The 19758-nt window shown below is 48.7% G+C and overlaps 1 protein-coding gene across 1 annotated transcript; it reads left to right on the top strand.

Moving 5' to 3' along the window:
- The first annotated feature begins 614 nt into the window (after window positions 1-614).
- On the top strand, window positions 615-18933 carry LOC130031942 (60S acidic ribosomal protein P0-like). The gene is made up of 5 exons (XM_056123500.1): window positions 615-688; window positions 2587-2692; window positions 7177-7248; window positions 18102-18553; window positions 18927-18933. The coding sequence occupies exons 1-5, from the start codon at window positions 615-617 to the stop codon at window positions 18931-18933; spliced, it is 711 nt and encodes a 236-aa protein (XP_055979475.1).
- Window positions 18934-19758: the final 825 nt, after the last annotated feature.

Below are 19758 nucleotides of genomic sequence, written 5' to 3'. Positions count from 1 at the left end.
TGTCCTGTGCAGGGGTGGTCATAGGTGGCACTGCCAGACCCTTGTGCCACTTTCATCGATTCTGTGCCTTCACTCACAGCTTCTGCCCCATCACCTTCTGACTGTCACTTCCTGTCAGAGCAAGATGCCCTGGCATTGGGTATTCATTGGTATGTGGGGGTCTTTCCTAGGGCGGGGGCAGTTGGAGGAGAGTGGTTCTTCCTCCATAAGTGTCCATGGGCTCAGGCTGTGCTGGAATGTCTCTGTCTTGGCCTGGCTTCCACCCTTCTCTGTTCCATTCCCCCATCTGCCCTCCTTGGAGACTCCGTCTAGGGGCCTCTGGTTCAGGAATCACCTGTCCAGGTCCTTGTCTCCAGTTTGCATTGGCGGAACCTGCGCTCAGGTGAAGACCCATGCTGTGCTGTCTATCTGAGTGAGATTCTGCAAAGCTCTAGGGTGCTCCTTCTGGTCCTTGCCTCTGCTTGAAGCTCCCTAGCTCTGCACTTATTCCTCCAGCCCCTCTCTGTGCCTGAGTTCTTCTCCATTCGGGATTCCACATATGCCTGAGCCCCAGCTCTGGGCCAGCATCCTGCTAAGTGTGCGTCCAGCAGCCTCCCACAGCCCCAAGGGCCTCCATGTCTAACTTGGGGAAGAAGACACGGAATAGGCAGACAGACAAGGAGGCAGGTGGAGATAAGCCTGGAAAGAGGTAAGGGAAGGGTACAGGGGAGTTGGGGCCTCCCTGAGCAACTGGCATCTCCCTCCCGCCCCGCTGGGCTCCACACTGCTTCCTGGGACTGACTCCACATTATTCTATGGTCCTCTCCTTCTTCCTCTTCCTCCTCCCTATCCTCTCCCATTCCCCATCTCCGCACTCTCCATCCTTCCTAATCTTCCCACTGCACCATCTTAGCTGCCCTAACCGTCTCCTCCCCATCCTTCGTGGAGTCCCTTCGGACCATGTGCTCTGACCGTGTCTTTCTTCCCCTTGGGAAGCATATAAGTAGCTAAAACTGACCATCTCCTTTTCTTCCCTCGTCCCTTAGCTGGCTTGCTGCCCACGTTGCTGACGGTTCCTGCCCAGCCTCCTTGGCTGTTCCCCGACACCACGGCTTGGCCTGGAGGCTTGAGAGTCCTCTGCAGGCTGATCCCCTGCCCTCCACCCCCAGGCTCCGGTTCCACGCTGCTCCTCTAGGGTGCCACAGAATCCCACGAGCACCTCTCTCCCTCCCGGGCTCCTCTCAGGGGCTCAGCAGCTCACAGCCCTGCCTCAGTTCCGTCTCTTCTCTTTGGACACCTCCTGTCTCAGGAAGGGGCATCCCATCCTCTCTTGGGCTGCTTGCCAGAGACCAGACTTCCTCCTCTCCTCCCATCTCTCATCATCGTTAGTTTCTCTAAGCCCTGTTGTTTCCTCAGGATGTGGGTTCGAATCCATCCACAGGCCCATTCTGACCTTTACCCTCCTGACCCAAGACTTGGCAGCAACAGCAGCTTCCTGAGCACTGTCCCTCACCTCCCCCCCCAAACACACACCCTCCCAGCTGCTCTTGGCCCTGGCTCTGATCCGGACTGTGGCTTCCTACTCAACGTGGGTGAAAGTGAACTCTAAGTTCTGAACAGGCCTGTGTAGCCCTAATGTCACCCCCGCCCCCGCCGCCTCATCTCAGTCTCTCTCCCTCCCTGTCTCCACCTGCCTTCCCAAGGGCTCTGTGTTCCCCAGTGCAGCCTGTGGTCCTGGACGCTCTCCCGGGAGGCTGTCTGCGGCCAGGCCTGCATTGCTTGAGACAGAGCCCCTCCTTCCTCCCTGACATAGTGATTGTTGGGGAGCAGGGGAAGAGGGAGACCCCTGATCTCTATACCCATCGATGGGCATCTGGGAGAGTGATGGCATGACCCAGGAGTGCACAGGGGACAGTGGGTGAAATCTGCAGAGGCACAGAAAGAAGGACGTACATTGTAGAGAATTGAAGTGCAGCAACGCAGCCAACTAAAAGTGTTTGCGTTTTATGATTTCCACTTAATGCATCTTTTGAAAACCACAAAAGATGAGAGAGAACAAAAGGGAATGCCCTGCCACAGAGGCGGGGTGGGATGGGGGCGATGGGGGTGGGAGAAATACTGGGACCCCCTGGTGGTGGAAAATGGGCACTGGTGGAGGGATGGGTACTTGATCATTGTATAACTGAAACCCAAGCACAAAAATTTGTAAGTCTACAACTGTACCTCATGGTGGTTCACTAATGAAAAATTAAAAAAAGGAAAAAAAAAGAAAAGTGTTTGTGTTTTACCATCACGGTGCCCAGGGAGTCTGAGAGATGTTGTCTACAGGAGATCCTCATCCCTGTGCTGAACCAGGAGGGGTAGAGCCTGGAGATCCCCTGCCGAGAAGCCACAGATAGTATTGATGACAGCCAGAGGCAGACTCCTCACCTCAGCCCACAGGACTGAGATGAGGGAAGGGTCGGGAAGGGAGTGTCCGATGTAAGCATGGTCAGTGCTGCTGGGGTGCGCCTAGACCACAGGCAGGGTCCTGACTCAGGCTGTTGTGTTGAACTCGCAGCGGGCTTCTCACCTCGCTATGCCCTTGGCCCCCATGGCCCTCCCCAGGGCTTCCAGTCAACCTGCTTTTGGGAAAGGCTTTCTCATCCCAAGGTCCGAGCATGCTGAAGGCTCCAGTTCTGCTGAGGCGAAGTCAGGGCCTGCCTGTGAGAGGGTGAGAGGAGAGGAAGGAAGGTTGGGGTGAGATGAGGCTGGAACTGATTCCTGGGCTTAGGGATTCTGGGAAGATTATTCTTCAAGCCACCTTTTATTTTATTTATTTATATTTTATAAGGTAGTGCACAATATTTGATTACATTTAATATTCAAACACCAATCCCACCACCATTACACCTTCCCAACCAAATTTGGGATGTTTCCATCCCAAGCCCCAATCCCTGTTCCAAACACAACTGAAATAATATATTTTATATTGTCTGTTATAGAAAACCACTGAAAATGCTACCCAAAAAAGTATCCATAGAGGAAACAGTGTGAAGATTGTTCTGTTATGGCAAGGGCCATTAAGACATTCTTCAGGATATTACCAACATGTTGTTAAAGGTTGAGTGATGTGAGCTTTCATATATATATATCTGAAAATATGTATATATGCATATATATATTTCCCTCTATGATTTGTTGCCTATTATTTGAACCCCGTCAGATGTGGTGTGGTACTTATGGAGAATGGGTAGAGAGTGTCTTATGATGTGTCACATGGCCACATTTGTGGCTGCAAGTTCCAGGAATACATTCACTCATATGTGAGGCTCAGCATGTGGGGAGTGAGCATGACAGTGGTTGGGTTCTGGAGGTTTTGAGCTGCTGGGACTGTGTCCCTTGCAGTGGGAAGGGATCTCACCTCTCCCATTCTGAGGTGCCCCTCGTGAAACAACCTGGTGCAGAGTCCAGTGGCATGGCTATGGTGTGCGTCATGTTGCTCTCTTCTGTGAGAAAAAGCTGTGTGATCTGGATTGTGGCCAATGACAAGATTATCTGGCACCGGCAGGAGGTGGTTTATGGGCGTGACCCTTGGGTCACCTGAGACTGGAGGAAACGGACAGAGGATCTCCGCTCCCGGTTCTGTTGAGCCCAGAGTGCAGGGTCACAACATTCTGCGTTTCCTGGGTTTTGTCGGACTTCACTTCACTCATGCATGAAGCTTGACCTGAGCACATGGGGAGTAGCCTTGAGCATGGCGGTAGTTGGGTTCTGGAGGTTTTCAGCTTCCAGGGCTGGGTCCTGTGGGGTAGGGAGGGTTCTCAGTGCCTCCCTCTGGGGTGCAAGCCACCTTTTCCCACCAGATAATGGGAAAACTTTGTAGAGCTGTTGAAGCAAGCAAATGGGTCCATGGGTATGTGTGTATCACTTGCTCCTTGAATACTACCACGCATGTCACATTCAGGCAGGTGTAAAATCTTAGCTCGCCGAAGGTTGTATGTTCGCGGGCTCACAGGACAGCACTGTCTCACCGCCTGTGTTTGGTGCCCTTGAGCTGCTGTCTGTGGCCTGGATCAGGACGGCTATTGGCCAAGGGCAGGCGAGGGTCAGGCTGGTCGATATCAATAGTAGTTTATTCCAATCCTCTTCACTCCTGTCTCTCTCTGCCTCCTTCTCTTCTGGTCCCCAATCTGGAACCTTTCTCCTTCTGGCCCTGGCTCTGGATCTCAGGAACCCCAGCCCTCTCGCTTCTGACTCCCCCTTCCCCGAGTTTACAATCTTAGTTTATATAGCAATCACAGTAAGGCAGTGACATAAAGGTGGGTTGAATATTGACAAATCAACAAAGAGAGGTAAGACCACTCCTCCAGGAGATTAACTCAAGGATAAAATCTCATCTAAAGAGATTACTCCAGATTACTAGGAGATCCGCTCAAGGGTGGGATCCCAACAAGGGCGTGTTCTTCCCTCAGTTAGTAATGTACTTAAATAGTTGTAATAAATCTACTTCTAATATTTCTAGCACTGTCATTCTGTATGAGCACAGTAAGAGATATAAACTTAGTTTGGTTCTTCCTGAGAACATCTTGCTGTACATTCTGCAGTCCTCAGGCCAGGTTAATCTTCCTAGATCCAGCAGGGTCCTAGTCTCGTCCTTACTTACTTTTGGATCATGACAGCATTTGTCCATGATCATGCCCTCAACTTATAGTTGAGTATTGTGGCGCTTTGGCCTGGCCCATTTTGATGCCAGGGTTGCACACAGCTTGCCCTGGGTTCATTCAGTCCCTCGTCGGGACCCTGCTTTTGGGGTGCTAGGAACTAAGGGCAACTGAGTCAAGAAAGCAGGAGTAAATATTATTATTTATTCAATTTATTATTTGTCCAATAATATTATTAAATATTATTCCCAGGAGTAAATATTCTTCGGAGTCAATCAACCCTCAAGTTACAAAGCATAATATTAACTGTCTTCCTGTGTCCATACAGAGAAGACATTGCTTACAATACAAGTTCAGTGTCCTTAGATGGGTGTGACCCGATAAACCTAAGCTACCTGAGGAAGAACAAAAAAAAAAAAACCAGTGTTATCCTACAGGGAGGGATATGGGAAAACTGTTAATTTACTTCAAAATTGAGGTTATCAGGAGGAGTAGCAGCCTCAGTGTTTTGGGGGAGGCTCCCACTCCTCAGGGGGTCCATGGAATAGACAAGAGGGCCCTGGAAATGCCTGAAGTCATCCCTGGGCAGCCCATGAATAGGGAAGTTGGGTCCGGGCTGAGGCAGCTCCCTGGTGGGGTGAGGACCTTTTTATAGGAGCAATCAGCAGACAGATTTGTTCACCGAACATTGTAGCTTGTTAAGAAAGAACTTACTGATAGTCATTAAAATTAAAACACCTTCGCAGAGGCTTGATTTGAGCAGTTTTTATTTTTACCATCTCATTGATGAGGCAAGGAAACATCCAGAATGGCAACAGCTCTGTGCCTCCTCTGCATGTCCCATGTGCATTACCACTGTGTCTGTGCATCCCCATGGTCTCTGTGTGTCTCTGTGGTCACTGGGTGTCTCCATGGCCTCTGTGTGTCTCTGTAGTCTCTGTAAGTCTCGGTGTTCTCTGTACATCTTTGTGGTCTCTGCATGTCCACAGTCTCTGTGCGTCCCTATGGTCTCTGTGTGTCTCTGTGGTCTTTGTGTGTGTCCATGGTCTCTGCTCAGGGATCCCAGCCTGAGCTGTGTGGCCATGCTTCCTTGAGACAGAATGGAGTCATCATGCAGTAGGCACTTGTTCTCTGGACACCCAGGGTGTGTCCTCTAGCCTGGGAACCAGAGCTCTTGGAGAGGATGTCAGTCCTCTAGCACAATCAGCACAATCAATTCTGACAGTGCACCAGTGAGGGAAACAGCTTCCCCTGCGGGATGCTTCCTCTGTCATTTCTACCTGTGGGGACACAGTATCCTTTGGAAACTCAGGATCTTCCTTGACCTTCAGGACCTTTGTCCCCATAGAGGAAACCTGTCTTCTGTGGATCAGAGGGTGACAGACAGGTGAGAGGGGACACTTGTGCATGTATGAACACTCAGCTCAGCCCTGAGGCTCTTGGCAGGAGGCCCCGCCTGAGCCAGGACAAACATGTAGGGAGGGCATTTAGTACTCGGAACTCTACCCCCAAGATGCCAATAACTGCCTGTCCCTAACTGTAGCATCCAAATATGCCTCTCAAGATTGTCAAATATCCCAGGGGCCCAGGAGAGGAGACACTCACCATCTACCCTCCCATAGCACTTGTCTGCTGCTTTTGTGTGGTTGTGAAGTGCTGTTGTGGAAAATGAGTTTTATGTTTGGAAAATACGTCCCCTAAGGGCAGGAGATCTCCACTTGGATGCAAACTCTTTTTTTGTGTGTGTGTGTGAGAAGAAATAAATGTGAGCCAAAATTGTGGGGGTCTGATCTGTATGGTTTTGTTTTTCGTGTATGGCTCTGTTCCTTGCTTCCCTGGGTGCTCCTGCACTTTCCTGGGGCCCTTGTTGAAGGGCAAGGGGGAAGGACGGCCAGCTGGATGCAGTACTAAGGCAGATAAGGAAAAGGAGCAGCTGCCTGGGGAGCAGCAGTGTCCTTGCAGATCTCCGGTGCTCCTGAAAATCACATATGAAGGCCAAGTGGGGTCCTTGGGCCTCTGGGTTTGGAGTGCAAGTGGCTTGGCCCCTTGTCCAGCTGACCTGCTCATTCCAGGGCTCCTGCGTGGTAAGAGTATCATGGAGGGCAATGGTGAGGCCCTTGAATGGGCTGATAGTTCTAGTCCCATCCTGAGAAATGAGCCAATCACAGACCTGACTGGGTGCCTGTGGGGACGTGGGGGGTCGCAGGGGCTGTGTTTATTTCCAGATGGGACTTTGCTTCATCCTTCCGGCCATGCCCAGAGACAGGAGCTACCTGGTTTCCCAGATCTCATTCCTACCCATGTGTCGGGACAGTGGGGCATCGCCTTAGCATCTCGGAGCCTTGGGCTCCTGCTTTCTGTCAGGTGGACCAAGGATTCAGTGAGCATTTTTGAAAAGAGGGATGGGGGGCTCCTAGCAATGCTCTTCCATGGTTCTTCACAATTCAACCTGCCATCAGGCCCTTTCTAGCTACACAGCTCCCCCCACATACACACCAGGTGTCCCCCAGCAACCTCTCTCAGACCCATGTTCACTTCTCTGTTCTCCCATTAGCCTGTGAGTTCCTTGAGGCCTGTGGCTGCTTTGGGCTCTCTGGAGGTGTCCAATGCCCAGGACACAGTCCTGGTACTCGGACATGCTTGCACACTCCACACTCAGTTCCAGGTGCTTCGCCTGTATCAGTCCGTCTGTCCCAGATGCGCTCTAGGTGGCTCAGAGCCCTTGGGAAGGCAGAGGAAGGTGATGATACGACCCAGATGTGGGTGACCCTGTACTATAACCCTACCCTAACCCACACCTGGACCTTCCAGCCAGGCCAAGTGGGAATTCACATGCCCAGCCAAGACATTAGGGTGGGTGGGTGGCATGTGTGGGAGTGTGTGTGTGTGGAATGGGGCAGGCGACCCTGATTCTGGAGCTCCCACTTCCACTCCAGACTCCTTTGGTATGATTTGCCTCCATCCTTGGCTGCCGTGTCTGGGACCCCCTTGTGCTCTGCCAGGCCTGGTTCCTCTCTGGCTCTCCCACACCCTTCTCGGCCTTCTCAGCTTTGCTCTCTTTGCCTGTGCAGACCTTCCTTTCCCTTCCTTCCTTTCTCCTTTCCCTGTCTCACATCTCCCTGTCTCACATCTGCCACTTGCACCTGGAAACACCCCTGCTTGAGAAGAAGGGCTTAGATGCATCTGAACAAGGAATGTTTCAGGTCAATTCAGCGGAACTGTTGAACCTTGGGGTGATAATAGAAGAATTCTGTGTTTGCACTGATCCACGACACATGAGGCTATTGGGTACTTTCCTTGTGGTTAATGCAACCGAGGGACTGAGTTTTGAATGCTACTTTAATTCACTTCATATAGCCACATGTAACTTTCATGTTGGACATGCAGAGTGGAAACATTCAAGGTGGTATGTTACTGGGTAGGGTCAACTTGGCTTCAACTATGATGTGTAGAGATTTGAGCTTCTTTCTCTTTAACTTGGGCACTTGGTTCTAAGAGTAGTTTTGTCAAAAAAGCACAGGCGGGTCTTCAGAATATCCCTTGTTCACTTGTCTAGTGAGGAGCAATCTGGGTTGCTGCAGAGGGGGAGCCCAGGTGGGTAATGTAACCTTCCAGCCTTCCTAAGCCCCCCACCTCTGGTGAAAGACTGTCTCAGGATGGGGTGCTCTGAGATGAGGTGCAGGGAATCCCAATCCCAAGGTTCTAGAGCCTACCCTTCTTGATGGGGGAAAATAATCTACATTTTGTAGGGCAATTTGGGAATGCTTTTATTGATTGATTGATTGATTGATTGATTGATTGGGTTTTGGGCTATACCTAATTCCAGTGATGCCCTAATTCCAGAGTTAGAACTTGAGTACAGTTCTAACTCTGTACTCAAGAACTGCTCCTGCTGGTACTTGGATATGGAGGAGTGAACCCAGGTCAGCCGCATGCAAGGCAAGCACCCTGCCCACTGAACTATTTTTCTGGACTCTAAGACCCCTCTTTAAGAAAAAACTTTTTAAATATAGGATTAGACAAATATATAATTGCAAATATAAAATTAGATAAATTGAATAAATTTTCACACCGTGGATATGTCCTTAGTATGAGAAATCACGTCCAGTAAAATTTTTCAAGTTTGATATGCACCTATAAAATCTAGAAAGATAACCAAATAACTTTATAAATTGTTTTCTCATCAAACTTCTGTAATATCTTTTTCTTTCTTATCTTTTTGCTACATACTCATTGATCAGCTCTTCTTAGGATTTTGCAAAATTTCTAAAGGAAGCTTGCAAAGATGATGTCATTTTCCTCTGACATGATTGACAAAATTTGCTTTTTATCACTAATAGTTGCAATACATAGAAAATTGTTACTTCATATACAGACAATAACTTGCTGTTATGTGACTACAGTTTGAATTCTTCAGTGCAGGAATTTTGATGAAATCTGTCTAAAGTATTTCCCACCAACAGGGGGGAAAGTAATTTATAATTGCATTCAATATATAATCAAATGTCTTTTTCTTTTTAATTTTTTGGTGGCTACACCTGGCAATTCTGGGCAAATTCCTGGCAGTGCTTGAGGGGGTAGGTGATGCTGGGGAGTAAACCCATAATTCCTGCATGAAAGCAATGTTCTCCATGAAACATCTCCCTGGCCCTCAATTGTTTTTTTGCTTTGCTTTTGCTTTTGGTTTTATGTCTGGTGATGCTCTGGGATGAATCCTGGCTATATGCTCAGGAATCACTTCTAGTGGTTCTCAAGAGACCCTATGTAGTACCAGGGATCAAACCCTGGTCAACCCCATGCAAGACAAGCACCTTACCTGCTGTTCTAATCTCTCCAGTCCCTCAAGTGGGTTTTTCTTTTTGGATAGGAGGAAATATCCCTTTTTGACTCGGCATTGGTAAGAGCTAAGCTTTCCTCCAGTATAGACAATGTTTGAATATCAGAAGACCAACTTCTGTCTGTTCATTCCAGTCCTGGTTTGCACAGTCTGCCAGTACTAGGTATTGCAACTCTGAGTCTCAATGACAGGTAAACCTGCTGGGTGGTAGGCGGACTTCTGGAACTCTTGGGGGACAGCTCTGGGGGGCAGTTGGCAATAATTTTCCCCCATGTTAAAGTTACCATGAACCACAGATACAATCCCTTTACATCCAAAATTCATCTACCCGCCCAGTTACCTTCCCCTTAACTAGATACCAAAATGCCTTATAGCACCTGTTACAACTTTTAGCATGAAAGGGTGTCTGAGTGCAGGAGGCTTCAGAGTGGAAAAAGATGTTGCTTAATAACCAGTTGGAACTGAAACACCTTACTTTTGTGAATGCCAACCATAAAAACATGTAATCCTGTGAATACAATATCAGTGCATTGTGAAGACATTGTCAGGGCCTTGAAGGGGACCCATGATAAAAGGTCTCAGAGCTTTCTTCATTAGCTTCACTACCAGTCTGTATCCTCTTATCATGCTGAGTCTTCCCATCTTTAAAATGGGAAGAATGAAGCCCCTTTCATCTCTATCCTGGGTATTGAAAGAGCAGTCCTTGAAAACCTGCTAACGTGAAGCCAAGGAAGGGATGCTCAGAGGGCTGAAGAGGAATAAATGAATGAGTGACAGAATTTGTTTGCGAGTCATCTACTTCAAGTCCACTGGGCTGCTTTCGCTGCTGGGTAGTCCTGGGAAAACCCTCACCCAACCACAAAGTGGGGTGGAAAGCCAGATTAAAAGTGAAGAGCAAGTGGTCATCCTTCCTTCCTCCAAGTCTTGCTGCTGCTGCTGCTGCTGCTGTGCTTTGATTGGGGTGAAGTGGGGGTGGGGAGCAGCAGAGCAGTGTCTGAGCTATGGGGGAAAGGTCAGAGGATATTCATGCGTGGGATGAGATTGGAATTTGGTGCTCAGATGGCTTGAAGCCTCCCCTGTTTAAACGACTTCTTGGTGGAGAATGAGAGGCCCTGAGGTCTCAGGGATTGGGCTGTGGAGACCAGGACACTCCGTCCAGACCCACAGCCACCTGCAGAGTAGACTTTGATGACACCCTTGCATCTGAAATTAAGCTGTGGCAGTGGTCATGCTGGAGGATCCAAAGGCTTGTCCTGAGTCCCAGAGCTCAAATGGACCCACCCTGGGGGCCTGCTACCCTCTGCCCAGCATGGTATTAAGTTAGTGGACTCAGGGCTGATAAGCAGAGTTGGAAACACAGGTGGTAGAACACAAGGATCCTGGGCTGTGGGACAAGGTACCACAGGACTCCAGCAGGCAGCTCACTCTTGCAACTCTGACTTTGTCTTTTATAAGTGCAGATGTTAGTTCCTTCTGATTAAACTGAAATTCCTCTAATGCCTGCCCATTGGGATGTGAAATATTTGAGAATGTTGGAATGGACCCACCCCTCGGAGATGAACTTCTGAGATGGGCAGTGTCTGCAGATAAACAGGTTTGTAGATGCTTGGCACCCCGGGGTCAATTCCTTTGTCCCTGGCCTGAACATCTGGTGACTGGAGCAGTCTTGGGGGCTGGGGTGGGTGTAGCCATAGGTACAGGGGCCTTGAGCCATATTCAAGGCTCTTTCAGAGTTAGGAGAATGAGACCCTTCATTGTTACTGGTATTTGGCGTATTGGGTACACCACGGGGAGTTTGCCAGACTCTGCCGTGTGGGCAGGTTACATTCGGTAGCCTGCCAGTTTGTCCAAAGTAGGAATGAGATGATAAGATGTCGCGTGGTCGCGAATGCTGGGCTTTATAGTCTCTGAGTCTTGGCCATTGATGGGATTACACGGCGCCAGGGGGCCAGTTGGTGGGTGTGACCCCCGCCTACAGGAATTTGGAGGATCTGGGTGGAGGATGCTCAGCCCCGATCCGAGTAAGATTGGAGATCTCAGCCCCGGGACCCCCGTGCCTTTGTTCCTCTGCCAGTACCTTCATGTGTGCGGAGAGTGGTCTCAGCATGGTGGTGGCTGGTTCTGGAGGTCTTCAGCTGCCGGAGCCCTGGTCGGGGTGGGGAAGAAAACTCAACCCGCTTCCCTCCAAGGGTCCCCGGCGAGGACAGCCAGGCACGGGGGCAGGAGACTCTATGCTGTTCTCTTCTGGGAGCTGGGTTTTATATTTGTACAAATAGCAAACAATAAGACCTAGGGCTCACACCAATTCTATCCTCACACTTTTAGAGGGTGTAAATTTTGTAAAAATTGTGTAATTCTGTGATTAGAATCTCAATTCATTGTGAATACATTGCCAGGACCCTTTTTGCTATAAAAATTTTTTTACACTATGTATTTATCTCTGCCCTTCCTTTCCATGACTTCAGATTTATTTGTACAAACAGCCTTGGAAGCTCCCTATGAGTTGATCCTTGGTTGGGACCTTGGTCTTTGTCTGGCAGAGTCCGAGATCCTTGGCAATGCAGGCATGAGCTTAGCCAAGTCAGCGAGCTGACTGAGCTTGCGACTGTTACCCTTTGGGACAATGGGCCTGCAATGGGCCTGGCCTGCTTGGGCCACACGAAGACCCCGATGACCTTGGTCCTGCTCACTCATGACCTTGGCATTGTTGTCTGTGACTCCCCAAGCACTGGAACCAGAAGAGATTTGATTTTATTTTGGGGCCACACTCAGCAGTGTTTAGGGCTTACTCCTGGCTTGCATTGAGGGATCACTCCTGGTGATGCTCAGGGAACCATTTGTGGGGCTGGGGATGGAACAGGGGTTGGCCACATGCAAGGCAAGCACCTTAATTTCTGTGTTATCTTTCTGGTCCCTATTGTTGTTTTATAAATGACAAGTGAATATGCCTGTGTCCATAGAAAAACATCTGGAGGAATTAATCTAAAATGTTCCAACAGTGCATCTCTGTACGTGGTAAGATACTAAACCACTCACTGTCCCCTTTACTATTACTCAGTGTCTCCCCTTCATTTTCTGCCTGAGTTGGGGGGAGGGCAACAAGAGCTCCTAGGGTGGCGGGTGGGAGCTGCTCCCTTCAGAGCCACTTAGGATCGAGGTTAAAATAGCAGGTGCCTGGGCCTCCCTCCCAGAAGCCCCTCCCCAACTCTGGGGGTCTGTGGGGAGTCCAGCATCTGCTTCTTGGGCACACATCCCTTTGGAAACACAGGTCCATGTCCCTTCCTTTGATGAGATTCAGGTTAGCGGAAGGGTCAGGACAGGTCTTGTTTGAGGCCCGCAGGCGACCCAGACACCCAGCAGGTCAGACTGAGACTTGAGCCTGGCAGTGTATCGAGGGGACAGAGGGTCAGGAGTGGTCGGGAGTGGCCCACGCAGACTGGGAGCTGCCGGCAGGGCTTCCGAGTACTGAGAAGAGGCTAACCAGTCCCCTGCCTCAGGCCTGATGGGCACTGAGCTCCAGGGGTCTGGGGCTCTCTCTCTCCTTTGGCTGCAGCAAGGATTCTGTTTTTGCTATTTCCAGTTGTGTGACTGCAGCTGAGCTCTGGGCTCGGCCACTGTCCTGTGTGGAATCAGTGAGGTCACTGGCCTCCCAGCACTTTTGGGAGCATGCCACCCTGGGAGGTCGGGGTGGGAGTGCTGCCTTTCTCCTGGGCTGCTGGGGCCCCGCAAGGGACCTACACGCAGCCCCGGGGAAGGACTCAGCATCCTTCTGAAACGCCCCAGGTCTTGTCTTCATAGCTCAGGGTACCAGGTGTGCTCTCCCTGCGGGGTGTTGGGACCCTGAGACACTGGCCCAGCCTTACCTTGCAGTACCCTCTGGCCCTCCTTGCCAGTGTTTCCCTTTTTATCTTTTATTATTTTGGGGGTGGGTGGGGCAGCTCCCAAGCAGAGGTGTTGGGACTACTCCAAAACTCCCCAGCTGGCCGGACTCGAGGGTCTGATGCTTCTGCAGATGCATGGTGCCTGGGCGGGTGGTGACTGTGCCCGGCAGTGCTGGGGCTCGAGCTCAGTGTCCTTGTGTGCATAAATCATGCACCCCTGAGTTCTTCCCCAGCCTCGTGTGTCATGCATCAATTTGAGCATCCCTGGGCTGGGCTGGTGCGGGAATCATGTGCCAGGTGGCACACACTTTCTGCTTCCACAGACACTTCCCTGAGGGGCAGCCCTGGCTCCTCCTCTCCCCTCCACCCCCACCCCCCTTCCCCGATGCTGGTTGTAGACAGTTGTTCATCGGAGAGAAACAGGTTTGTCTGGTGGAGCTTTTATTTGGTTTTCTTGGCCGATCATGGGGACACACCTGCTGCTTTGCCACTTCCTGCAAATCACGCAGTTTCCTAGAAAAGGAACACAGTCCTTAAAATACACCGTGTGGTTTGGGGGCAAGATACGGTTTCTTGGATTTTTGTAATTTTAAGTGTCTGCAAAAACATTGAGCCACAAGATAAAAATATACTGGCTGTCCCTGAGGGGAAAGTGGATGAGGGGGACAGTCATTTTCTTCCCCAGAAAGAATAGCTGGGTTTTGTTGTTTGTAGGGTTGCTGTTCCCCAGTTCCTCTTGGTGCTCTGAATACATCGTGGTGGACAGCCTTGGTGCTGTCCATTGCAGTGGAACTTGTACTTATCAAGCAAAGTACTTTCAATGGAGTTTTATCAGAAAGATGCAAGTAAAATGCATTTTCCTTGCTCTTGTTTCTGAATATTCTCTGAAAGTGGGATATTAAAAATGACATAAATGACAAAAATAAGGTATTATGAATAAATATATAATAATTTTATAATAACATGCTACATGCAATAATGACTTTGCATATATATGTGAAAGAAGATATTTCTTATATGTACATATGTAGTAGGTATTTATTTTTAACAGATACTAGTATATATGATATGCCAAAACACAGTAACAAGTCTCACCATGGAGACATTACTGGGCCCACTTGAGCAAATCGATGAACAATGGGAGGACAGTGTTACAGTGCTATATATTTATATCTTCTTGCTTTTTTATGGTGTTGGGGTTTTCTTACACATTCAAATATCACTACATTCTGGGCCACAAATGAGGTACATTCTGGCCTCTATATTTATCTTCAGCTTTTATACTGACATCCAAAAGATCTGCTTGAAACCTAGTAGCTCTGACAGTTAGGAGCTAGTCCTCATGTGTCTGTTAATAAATTGAGACTTGGCTAAGTTATCATACTGTGGAGAAAGGATAGTGACTGCTTTGGAAATGGTTTTCAAGTAAATATTTGGAAGTGATTTCTTACATATATAGCAGAAAATTTGACATATCTTGCCTCCAGAATTTCAATAATTTTAAGAAGAGACAATGGAGATTCAAAAAGAATGTGAAATTATGAAGTTAAATTAGCCCATAGCATGATCCTGGCCATGCCACCTTGACCCTGCTACTCAACCTCTCTCAGAGCACCCATTAGAACACATGTAAGGATGACTGAGTTCATGTGGGAGGCAGCTCTGCCCAGCCTGATACTCACTCTCATGGTCTTTCTTGCACTGATCCTCTTGGTCATCATTGGCATCATTGTCTTCACAATCATCCTCTGTGGCAGGGCTTGATTGCACCCAATTTCTCTCTCCAAAGGGGCTGGCATTTGAGGGGCTTGGAAACATCAGTGTGTCTCAGAAGTGAAGCTTAAGACAAAAAGGCAAGTTTCTGAGTTTCCTGTTGAAAAATAATTGATTCACTTTTTGTTGGTTGGTTTTGGCCATACCTGGTGGTGCTCAGGGCTTACTCCTGCCTGACTCTGGCCTTGGGGATCACTCATGGTGGAGCTCAGGAGACCATTCATAGCGCTGGGGATTCAAGCTTGGACTGGCTACGTGCAAGGCAAATGCTTTACTTGTACTATCTCTTTGACCTCTTTTTTTTTAAAAAAAAAAATTTAGTTCAGTTATTGTTAAATTGAAGGAACTGTCACTGTGTGAACCCCAGAACATGACATCATCTCCTTTCACAACTGTGCAGAGCCCCTGGACAAATGATACCGGATATGAGATTTGGGAAGTTCACTTTTTTGGCTGCTGGGTGTGAAAGCTGGACACTGTGGCCCAGGAGACAACACAGGGGCAGGCCGATTTGCTTCCCCCTGCAGGTGACGCCGGTGTCTGGATACCTTGACAGCAGATCTTGAAATCCAGGCCCTGGTCTGGTCAGTGTTATTTAAAAAACAACCAAAACTTAAAATAGCTTCTCTCAAGGGCAGACATCTCCTCTCCCTTCTCATAGACCCGCCTGCCCTTCCTGCAGGCGACTCCGTGTGAACTCAGTCAACCCGCGTGGGTTTGCTTTATCGACAGGCCTTCAGGGTATTCTCAGAACTGGCCCTGCATTGAGGGGGCCACTGAAGTACCTTCCCTTTCTGCTTGGTGGCACTGCAGGGTCAGACTGCTGAGACCCGAGGAGTCCCAGCCTCAGTGGCTTATTAATTAGATGATGTGAGCAAGTAAAAGTATCTCTTGGGGCCTTGTGTTCATTTCCTGTAAAATGAGGTGCCGCAATACTAGTATTAGGTCTAGTTTGGGGTGTCTAGTTTGGGGAATCAAATCTGTCGCACAGTCAGAGCTATGTGAGAACGTGTCCTAAGTTTCCTTTTAACGTGCAAATGTTTCAGCCGTAGACATCCTCACAATTTCTCAAAAACTGAGTAAACATCCCAGATGTCCTTCAGATACAATTGGTAGAAAAGAAAATAGGGGCAGAACCGTCTGGGGCTGAAGCCTGGGGATGTAGTTTTCAAGTGGGGGAACCAGGATCGAGACAGACGGTGGCGTCTGGTGAGCCAGACAAGGGGGCTTTTTGCTGGAGTCCGGGGGATGAAGAGAGGTGGGCCTCAGAGGCTGCGTCCTCCAACCTGGCCGTTCCTGTTTAAGAGAAAGCACCGAGACATGTGAGTGCAGATGTGGTTTTAATTCATTGCAGTTCAGATGCTTGAGGTATTTTTAGGAGGAGAGGAAGAGAAGGCCAGGGGATACGCACTGCCCCAAGGTCATTCCTGCAGTGGAAAGTTAGGATATGTGTGTTGTGATCCACCGAGGGAACAAAACCTTCCAGCACTGAGTATCTTCCTTGAGATCTGCCGGGAATGAGGAGATGCCTGGGATTCCTGTGGCTAGCGGGGCATCCTGTGCCGTCAGAAGAGGCAGCCTTTGTGCTGGTGGTGACTGCCCAGGGAGGGAGGACTCTTGAGTCGCCACAATTGTGGACACAGGAATGGAACCGGCGGGCACGCTGGAGCCAGGGTGTAGAATGGGGCCAGAATGATACACCTCAATCCCAGACTCTCCCGTGAAGCTGCCCAGTCCTGGAGGCCAGACAGCAGCTGGGCCTACTTCGTCTCTGCATTTCCAGGGAGGGCTCATGAGAGGTGCAGGGCTCTGTATTGTGCATGAATGATAAGTCTGGCCTAGGAAGTAACATTTGAAAATGAGGCAAGTTCTTGTGCAGGGCATTCTAAACCCTGAAAGAATCATGTCATTGGATTCTCTCAAAATTGCCCTCTTGTCCTTTGGAGCTAGGAGAGCTGGGGGCATTTGTACCGACCGACACCAGATGCTGTTGATGGACTAGAAAAGGTTGGATAGGTGAGAAGAAAGGAAACAGAGAAGGAAGGAAAGGGAAGGGAGGAAGGAAGGAGACAGTCTGTTGTGACAGCATTAGGGTTAGGCCACGTCCGCTTGTTGAATTTGGATTCTGTGATGTTTGTCAGGTTTGTCAGGTTGTGTGTATGTGTGTGTGTGTGTGTGTGTGTGTGAGTATGTGTGCGTGTGTGTGTGTGTGTTTTGTTTTCCTCTCTCATGCTCTCCCAATACCAATTTAAATTTTTATTACGGCAAAGGTGGTTGTAAACGAAAACAAGATGACCAAATGACATGTTGATATTTATGCAAATGATGTGATTGTTTAGTGATAATCTCATTCTTTTTTTCCACATGGAATTAAGTCCTTCTAAGCCGTAAGGGTTTGGTTCCAAGGAAACACAGCAGGACCCTCAAATACTTGTAAAGAGAATGAAGATGAACCCCTGCAGACTAGAATATCCTTACAGCTGATAGCTTAGGCCATGGTATTCACGTGTGTTAGAGCAAATTTTTGCAAATTGTTTGCTCAGGGGGTGGGGATGGGGCAAATCCTATATGGTGCCAGCTAACTCATGGCACTTAATTTCTATCTAGACATGCACCTAATTAAAAAGTACTCTTATTTGCATGGTTCCACAGAAAATTGCTAGAATTCTCTGATGTGTTTTACAAGTGACATTAGGCTTTGTGTATATGTATATTTATATATGTATATATGTCACTGTCACTGTCACTGTCCTCCCGTTGTTCATCGATTTGCTCGAGCGGGCCCCGTAACGTCTCCATTGGAGACTTTGTTGTTACTGTGTCTGGCATATCGAATACGTCACGGGGAGCTTGCCAGGCTCTGCCGTGCGGGCGAGATACTCTCGGTAGCTTGCCGGGCTCTCTGAGAGGGGTGGAGGAATCGAACTCGGGCCGGCCATGTTGGCTGCGTGCAAGGCAAACGCCCTACCCGCTGTGCTATCGCTCCAGTCCAACTACTTCCTAAAGATCATCCAACTTCTGGATGATTACCCCAGGTGCTTCATCGTGGGGACCGACAATGTGGGCTCCAGGCAGATGCAGCAGATCCGCATGCCCCTCCGTGGGAAGGCGGTGGTGCTGATGGGCAAGAACACCATGATGCGCAAGGCCATCCGCGGGCACCTGGAGAACAACCCCGTGCTGGAGGAGTTGCTGCCGCATATCCGTGGAAATGTGGGCTTTGTGTTCACCAAGGAGGACCTTACTGAGATCAGGGACATGCTGCTGGCCAATAAGGTGCCAGCTGCTGCCTGTGCGGGAGCCATTGCCCCCTGTGAGGTCACTGTGCCAGCCCAAAATACAGGTCTGGGGCCCGAGAAGACCTCCTTCTTCCAGGCTTTGGGCATCACCACCAAAATCTCCAGGGGCACCATTGAAATCTTGAGTGATGTGCAGCTGATGTATATATGTATATATTTATATATGTGTATGTATATCTATTTTTTAAAATCCCAAATGCGGGGCCAGAATGATAGTACAGCAGGCAGGGTGCTTGCTTTGCATGTGGCTGACTCTGCTTCAATCCTTGGAACCCCAAATAGTCTTGCCAGAAGTGACCCCTCAGCACAGAGACAGGAGTAAGCCCTGAGCACTGCTGGGTGTAGCCCCAAAACAAAAAAAACAAAATCAATAACAAATGCTAAAGTAAATATTTCAGAATCCAGTTTTACTTCCTGTCTTTTATTTATGCTCTAATTCTTTTTTGGTAACAGTGTTACTTCTTTATAAGTATATGCTTATAAAATTCAGATAATTTTATTGATTTGATTCTAGGCGCTAGATAATAAGCATGAGAAATAATCTCATTTATTTCCCTATATTTTATTATTATCCATATTAACATATAAAATAATAACACTAACACTTGTTGAACATTACATTTAAGCCAGGTACTGTGCTAAAAACTTCCTAAGGATTCATTTAAAAAATTCTCAAAAGATCCTCTGAAGTTGATCCTGTTCTGATCCTTACTCGATAGATAAGGAAAGAGGCATGAAATATCTACACAATGGAATACTTCTCAGCTGTTAGGAAAAATGAAGTCATGAAAGTTGCCTATAAATGAATGGACTTGGAGAGTATCATGCTGAGTGAAATGAGTCAGAAAGAAAGGGAGATAGACCTTTACAAAGCTATTCATAATTTGGTTTCAGTCATACACATATCGCATGACTGCCATCATTTGTTTTATATATATCTGTATATACATATATACATATATCCAGATGCTCAGGCCAAGCCTCATGCATGAATGAAGTCCCAAGGAACCCAGATAATGCGGAACTTTGTGATCTTGGACTCTGGACTCAACAGACCCTGGAACAGAAATCCTCTGCCTGCTTCCCCCAGTCTCCAGTGACTCAGGGATCACACCCATAAGCCACACCCTGCCGGCACCAGATAATCTCCTCATTGGCCACCCTCCAGAATTCAGGATGCTCCCAGATGGGAGTATAAAATGAGGCTCCCATAACCATGCCACTGGACTTCGCACCAGGCTGTGGGGCAGGTGAGAGCCCTCCCCATCCCAAGAGACCCATCCCTGGCAGCTGACCTCCACTACCCAACCACCGCCAAGCTCCAGTCCACTTTCCGGACTGCACGG

The sequence above is a fragment of the Sorex fumeus genome, unplaced genomic scaffold (genome assembly GCF_029834395.1).
Source record: "Sorex fumeus unplaced genomic scaffold, SorFum_2.1 ptg000047l, whole genome shotgun sequence".
Classification (NCBI taxonomy): Eukaryota; Metazoa; Chordata; class Mammalia; order Eulipotyphla; family Soricidae; genus Sorex; species Sorex fumeus.
The sequence above is the reverse complement of the archived record's forward strand: the minus strand, read 5'-3'. Positions and strand labels throughout refer to the sequence as shown.

Coding starts and splice junctions, on each gene's coding strand:
- LOC130031942 (XM_056123500.1), top strand. CDS start 615: ATGTCTAACTTGGGGAAGAAGACACGGAATAGGCAGACAGACAAGGAG. Junction 689..2,586: donor GGAGATAAGCCTGGAAAGAG/GTAAGGGAAGGG, acceptor GGCCCTCCCCAG/GGCTTCCAGTCAACCTGCTT. Junction 2,693..7,176: donor CAGGGCCTGCCTGTGAGAGG/GTGAGAGGAGAG, acceptor TTCTCCCATTAG/CCTGTGAGTTCCTTGAGGCC.